The sequence below is a fragment of the Somniosus microcephalus genome, chromosome 29 (genome assembly GCF_052327205.1).
Source record: "Somniosus microcephalus isolate GS21.2 chromosome 29, FLI_Smic_1.0, whole genome shotgun sequence".
Lineage (NCBI taxonomy): Eukaryota > Metazoa > Chordata > Chondrichthyes > Squaliformes > Somniosidae > Somniosus > Somniosus microcephalus.
In genome coordinates this window covers 30,576,490-30,583,588 of record NC_141015.1, presented here as the reverse complement: position 1 = coordinate 30,583,588, position 7,099 = coordinate 30,576,490, and the positions used below count along the sequence as shown (strand labels likewise).

Here is a 7,099-nt window from a genome sequence, read left to right as displayed (position 1 = left end):
TCACATGAATGACAAGATTCATGTCACAGGGTATGTACCATGTACACATTTCTCAAAAACGTCTTGTTATTTTAACATTTCAATTTATTTTAAATGGGCTAACCCTTTGTTCAAATAATGGCCAGAGAAATTTCACGCACAATTTACGAAAGCTTTTGTTACTAATGTTATGCTTTCACTCTGTGGAGGTGCTGGTACAATAAAAGGAAATGGCATCAAGGTACAAAAACCAGGTGCTAATAGTATTTGCTGTCAAATTAAAAGCACAAAGCAAATAGCATTTTTGTCTGCTTGTGCTGGGAGAAAACTGGAACTAATATGTGTTGTGATAATGCAGAATGGTGTTGAGAAATGTTGTGGGAATTGATATTTACTTTTTAAATTCATTGATATTTACCTTTTTAAATTCATGTGTCCAGATTTTTACCAAGCGATTCAAACACTGTGCAAATCTTTTGAGATGCTTTATCCACTTGTAGGCGGGTTAGAAAAATGCTCCAAGCTAAGTAGGAACATTTGGACCTCCGAGGAGAGATTGAGTAGATTGGGCCTGTGCTCTCTGGAGTTTCAAAGAATGAGAGGTGATCTCATTGAGACATACAAGATTCTGAGGGGGATTGACTGGGTAGATGCTGAGAGGTTGTTTCCCCTGGCTGGAGAGTCTCGAACTAGGGGGCATAGTCTCAGGATAAAGGGTTGGCCATTTAAGATTGAGATGAGGAGGAATTTCTTCTCTCAGAGGGTTGTGAATCTTTGAATTTCTCTATCCCAAAAGGCTGTGGATGCTGAATCGTTGAGTATATTCAAGGCTGAGATCGATAGGTTTTTGGACTCTAGGGGAATCAAGGGATATGGGGATCGAGTATGAAAGTGGAGTTGAGGTAGAAGATCAGCCGTGATCTTATTGAATGGCGGAGTAGGCTTGAGGGGCCGTATGGCCTACTCCTGCTCCTAACTATTATATCCTTATGTACAACGTGATAATTGCCACTAATAGGTCGAACCAGTATCAGTCTTTATGCGCATTAATCTTAATTGTTTACTTTCTACCTAATGAAGGATTCCAGCAATGCCCAAAATGGGTGGGTCCAAAAGACTGCACTGAAATAAGGTTTGGGCAAATAAAAATACTCTCAGACTTAGACTGCCAAGCACAACTGGCAAAACTGGAGTTATACTGTGGGCAGTGACTCCCATTCCACCTCCTATGTGCAGAATATTACACCTCCACTGCTTTCCTTTCCTATAAGGAGACAAGCTGCTCACATGGCTTGCTCCTAAGTTTATAAAGTGCACAGTCGATCCCACCGGCCAGCTGTGAAATTTTAAACCTGGCTTCACTCCGGACTGGAGTCACATGACTTTGTGGATTCTGGAGTGAGACTGGTACCTGACTCCCAATGTGAATTGCCACTTATGCAATGTTGTTCTGCCTGTGCATAAACCTGAAAATGGCACAATAACCTTAAAAACGGACGCCAGGCTCCATTCTAACGCCCAATATATTTTCAATATATTTCCAATACTGCAGAATTTGAAAGTTGTACAGGAGCCAAATAGAAACTAAAGAATGCTGCCTCTATTTTCAAGTATTTTTAAGAAATATAAACGCTTTAAATGCATAATTGACAAACTGGAAATGCATCTCGAGTACATGTCAGTATTTAAATGCAAATCCTTACTTTAAAAATGCATTCTAACTTTGCAAAGTAAGTTATATTGTTAGTCTCGGATGTTGCGATGTGGACAATGCTTAACTTGACCTAAAACGTTGGAAACTCTCAGCAGGTCAGGCACAGCGGCTGCAAGACGCACCGCGGCCACCAGAGGGTGGCAGATATACTGCCCTGGTGCAAGTTGCTAGTTCTCCCCGTTTCCTTCCACATTATTGAGATGTGCCAGGCGCATTAGCAGTTTAATTTAAACACCGTTCAATTCATTACCGAGCCAGAATTAAGTGATCTAAACATTAATTATAAAATCATTTAGTAAATAGTCTTGGTTTCAGAGACTTGCTCTTGAAATGCACTGGCCATGATTGTGGATGATGGATTTCTCAGTCACTGTCTATTACTCAACTTTGACTCAATGTAATTGAGCGTCAATACTTTGTGTTGGTCTCCTGATTTAGACTATGGCGTTTAGTTCGTCGTTATTTATTGGTTTAAGCATTGTGTCTGTGGAACCTAACAAACTTTTGAAGAGTACAGCCCATCGCTTCGAATGATCCTGGCGGTTCAGTGTAATGTTATTTATTTATGAACATAATAAACCAAAGTTGCACAAACAGGCGGAATGAGGACCCGTCCCCCATGTTTGTAGGAAGTGTGGCTGATTTGAAAGATGCACATTTGGGTATCGCCCAACGGGAGACTGCCACTCCAGGAAGCGGGGCACTGATCATTTTGTGGGTAGTAAGTGTAGAAGGGAAGAGAGGTGGGATTCCTACTTGCTTGTGAGTGAGGCTGAAAGAGCTCCCATTCTGAAGGCTGGGGGCCGTTTCCCCCTCGCCTGGCAACTCGCTCTGAAGGCGAATGCATTCCTTGTTTTGACGGCTCCGGTGGCCGATTATCGGAAGGGTTAAAATCGGGCCGTGCCTGGAGATAGTGCGCAGGTTGGGGTGTGGGGAGACGGCGCTGCCTTGGGTTGTTGACCTGATCAATCTTGTGTTATCTGCCCGCGATATGGTGCTGCACACACACATATCGGCAGGAGAATCTTCCTCATTGATACAGAAACAGTGATATCTCTCCTGTGGAGTGTGACATTGCACAGTTCCCCATACTTTAAACAGTCTAACAATACTGGATGCAAATTAATTGCGGGGGTTTCCCCCCCCCAAGCAGCGACTTATATATTTATGCACTGAATCCAATCTATTGAATCGGAGCACTGAGAGCCTGCCTGTTTCACTGAACCTCAGCCAGCAGTCAAATATTACAAAAACTGATGGTCCAGCAACGCAGAGATCGCTGCTCACTAGGACCTTTATTGGGAAATGAATAGGGAAACATCAACCAGGAACTGCGTTCAGCTTCGAACACCGTCTAATCCACCCATTTCCCCTTTAAATCCGACGGCACAAGTCTTCAACGGGGGGAGGGCGACTACTTGCTGTAAAAGTGAGGTTGATATCCATCATCTTTTACAAGGGAAATGAGCAGCGAGGGGGCAATCCGTGGGGTTTTTTGGGTGGGGGAGGTGAGGACGAGATATCTGCGCAAGCGGTGCTTTCAATATCAAGGATGAAACTGCAATGATGTGAAATTGCAGGGGGAAAAAAGCAGAAACAGCACTTGGCAGTCTGAGGGGGGGGGGGGGGAGTGGGGGATAATAAAACGGGATGAATCCGGCCAGCAAAGTGCCAATGGCTACTGGTGAGGTGCGTCACCGACAGAAGCAGAGGATTCTGCTCTCTTTCCCCCCTACACTGTCTGTGCGGCAACTGGTGTGAGGAGGTCTCTGAGCTGGCAGAGGAGAGAGGAGGGGTTCCACAGCAGCAGCGGCGAGACGCCTGTCCGTCTCTGGCTCTCGACTCCGCCTCAAAGGACAAATAATACTACACCTGTGCATTCGTTGCCTTGATCCTCGGGGCAGGAGCTGTTCCTGAAACTGCGAGACGCCCCCTCCTGCTCCTTGACCAGGGTCTTATCTTCTTGGAGAGAGAGAGAGAGAGAGAGAAGCGACTGGCAGCATTATTATATTGGAGAGAGAGAGAGAGAGAGAGTGTCTATAAATAATCTTGCACATAAGTCAGGCTGCTGGGGAGAAGGGACATTTGTAAAGCAAACCGTTTCCTGGCTCCATCCTCCTTCTCAGGATTATAAACGGGATTTGCTTTGACAATTATTAATTCATTTTTGAATCAGTTATTTTGACAGGGGACCGAGGAGAGAGACTCAGGCAGGGAGAGGAGATTCTTTTATTGGGGGAAAAAAATGCATTGTTTTTCTTGAAAGCTAAGAAGGGAAGGCGCATTTGTGTCTCTCCTCCTCCTCGCTGCTATTTCCCCTCCTCCCCTCTCTCTCTCTCTTATCTTCTGTCAAGCTACCATGGCTCTGGGCTGGGTGGAGGGGCAAGGCTGCCTCTCGCTGCCTCTCTCCTCCCCATGCTAACGATGGCCCGGGGAAACGCGTCCTCCAGCCGAGACTCCGCCGTCTTGAAGATGGATCCCGTCATTGTCCCCATCGACGCCGAAGCGGTCTGCGACAGCAGTGAGCAGCGCATGTGGTGGGCCTTCCTCGCCTCGTCGATGGTCACTTTCTTCGGAGGGCTCTTCATCATCCTGGTGTGGCGGACCAGCCAGTACCTGTGGACCGTCTGCTGCCACTGCGGCCTCAAGCACAAGGTAAGAGCCCGGGGCTCCTCGTACTCGCCAGCTCCCAATCCCCCCACTCACAACTGTTGGTGATGTTTCTCTGGATATTGACAGCGGTTGCAGCCTATTCATTGAGAATTTGCCCTGTTTTAATTCTCATTAAGGGGGGGGGGGGGGGAAGTCTCCTCGTGTCACCACCCCTACCCCCACCCCCAGTGCAGGGTCTCTGCATTTAACAGGTTGTATTTCTCTTTTTTAGTTTCCGAAAAATAAAAGAAGCGAAATAAAATGCTGCTGTTATCCACTAGGCGTCGTGAACAAAACCAACATTGGCGCTAACAAGCGTATTGGGAGTGACACCGAGTTTATTCTGCTGCACAAGGTTTAAAAATAGTGAGAATGGTTAACACGCGCACCTGTTGCACACCCCCTCATATATGGATTGAATTTTCATAAGATGGTGAAATAATCCACTTGTGGGTCTTGTCCTGTGCAGCATTAGGTTGTGTGTTGGGTATAACGGTGATTGGTGAAGATTGGCAGGAAAATGATCAATGAATTGGTAATCATTTAATATCTGGGGATGATTCAGTGTCGAATCGTGAATAGATTTGAGGATAAAGTGCTGCACCCTGATCCTGGGACATGTTCTGATTTCCAACATGTTGTGTGTCCCTCGCCCCTTTCCTCACCGTTGCCGGGTGGAAGGTCCCAGAGGTGAGGGCTGGCCTGTGCTAATTCGATACAGGCAAACCTTCCAATGTAGACGCCCCTGGGAGACCCCTGCACCCTTTGGATGGCAATGTTGGCACGTCTGCTGGGGCTGGGGTGCATATTTGAGCCTCAGTTTCTCCCCTGAGTGAAACTGACAGGCTCCTGTTGGGTGAAACTGACCACTGTCCCTGTGCTGCCCACTGAAAGGGTTACTGGGAACCATCAATGCCCTGTGACCCAGAATATCGAGCCAGCCACCCCATGAGGGATTTTAAAATGGGATTCGTGCATTGCTGCTTTGGTGCTTCGGCTGCAGGTGATGGAGTTTTGGACAAACTGTTCCCGGCTCCACTCCACGAATTCCCAGCCCAAATGTAACTCTCCCTTTCAGAGATTGCACCCCAGAGAATGTAGCCATTCATTTGTAGCATTTTATGAAGCTGCAACGCTTTTACCAGCAGTGTGATTGCAATATAATGCAAGACAGTCTTGCTTTACGCAGGAGCGATCATAACTTGGCCTCAGCCCCCCCTCGAGGATATATTTGTTGAGTTTTATAAAGCATAAACTGCTTTCTTTAAAGTCCTACTGATGTAGCCGGGATCAGGTAGAGTTGACAAATCGATGGCAGTGAGCTGACTGAGTCAGTGCCCGAGCCACTCGCTGCTTGGCACAGGGATCTGACTAATAGAGAATGGAAAGATGCAGTTGGACTTCTTTGAGGTGATGCAATTCAACCCTGACTGAAGTTCGGGAGAGTTCCCCCTAGTTTCATGATTTAAACGCGTGCGTAGAAAGACAACACAAGTTAGCATCTCAACATTTCAACGGTCCAGTTTGGAGCCTAGTGTGTCAACAGGATCACACAGGCCATTAAAAATAGACTAGTGAAAACTAAATTTAGAAAAGATACCAGAAGGAGCCTTTTCCTGTAAAGAGTGATGCATATCTGGAATAACCTGCCAGGCAAAGTAACAGAGACATCAATATTAGTGGCATTCAAAGCACAGTTGGTTTTCTGGGCTGAGCGCTTGAATACTGGAGGAATGGATTTTGGTGAGCTGGACAAGCTTTACTTGTCTTGCAGTTTATGTTCTTAACATTTCTTATAGCCTGATTGTGTGTTACACCTTTTTATATAAAAAAAAAATGGGATGGCATCAAAATTGATTGTGAAGTTAACGTGCAACATAAGTGTGATAAATTGACCGTGAGGTTACTTTGTGTCAGCTTGGCTCCACGGCAGTACTCTCGCCAGTAGGTTATGGGTTCAAGGTCTACTCCAGGACCTGAGTGCATTTCTGTAAAAAGAAAAAAAAGCTGCATTTCTATAGCGCCTTTCACGACCACCGGACGCCCCAAAGTGCTTTACAGCCAATGATGTACTTTTTGAAGTGGAGTCACTGTTGCAATGTGGGAAACACGGCAGCCAATTTACGCACAGCAAGCTCCCACAAACAGCAATGTGATAATGACCAGATCATCTGTTTTAGTGATGTTGATTGAAGGCTACGATAACTCCCCCTGCTCTTCTTTGAAATAGTGCCACGGGATCTTTTACATCCACCTGAGAGAGCAGACGGGGGCCTCAGTTCAATATCTCATCAGAAAAACGGCACCTCCGACAGTGCAGCACTCCCTCAGCACTGCACTGGGAGTGTCAGCCTAGATAGTTGTGCTCAAGTTGAACCCACAACCTTCTGACTAAGAGGTGAGGGTGCTACCAACTGAGCGACGGCTGATCTCAAGAAACTGAGAAGTAATTAACTCTTGAAAGCAACATCTGTGGTTCATTTCAACGTGATGTTGGCGGAACTTTCGAAGCGGGCCATCGACCTGTCCAAGCTCTTGGCCAGGGAATGGAAGAAGCAAATCTTGAAAAGATTATTTTCTATTGTTTATTAAAGTTGAGGGATGTAGCTGCCGAGGAAGAAAATAATTTTTCCACATTGGTAACCAGGATCAGCATCAAGAACTCTCAGGTTAAGCCTATCTTGAGACAGATGGAGGCTAAAGCTCCCCCTACACCACCCCACGAATATGCTTTACTCGCACCCTCTGCTGACT

The 7,099-nt window shown here is 46.1% G+C and overlaps 1 protein-coding gene across 14 annotated transcripts in view; it reads left to right on the top strand.

The window, feature by feature from the left end:
* Window positions 1-3,405: 3,405 nt before the first annotated feature.
* The window catches only part of kcnma1a (potassium large conductance calcium-activated channel, subfamily M, alpha member 1a), a 1,094,159-nt gene continuing 1,090,465 nt past the window's right edge, over window positions 3,406-7,099 (top strand). For 6 of the 14 annotated variants that reach the window (XM_085970499.1, XM_085970496.1, XM_085970493.1 and 3 more), the window contains exon 1: window positions 3,425-4,348. In XM_085970499.1, the coding sequence (XP_085826625.1) occupies window positions 4,109-4,348 (240 nt within the window). In that variant the 5' untranslated portion in view covers window positions 3,425-4,108. Of the gene's footprint in view, window positions 4,349-7,099 lie in introns of all 14 variants that reach the window. The other 8 variants (XM_085970491.1, XM_085970492.1, XM_085970489.1 and 5 more) reach the window with 5 other exon arrangements.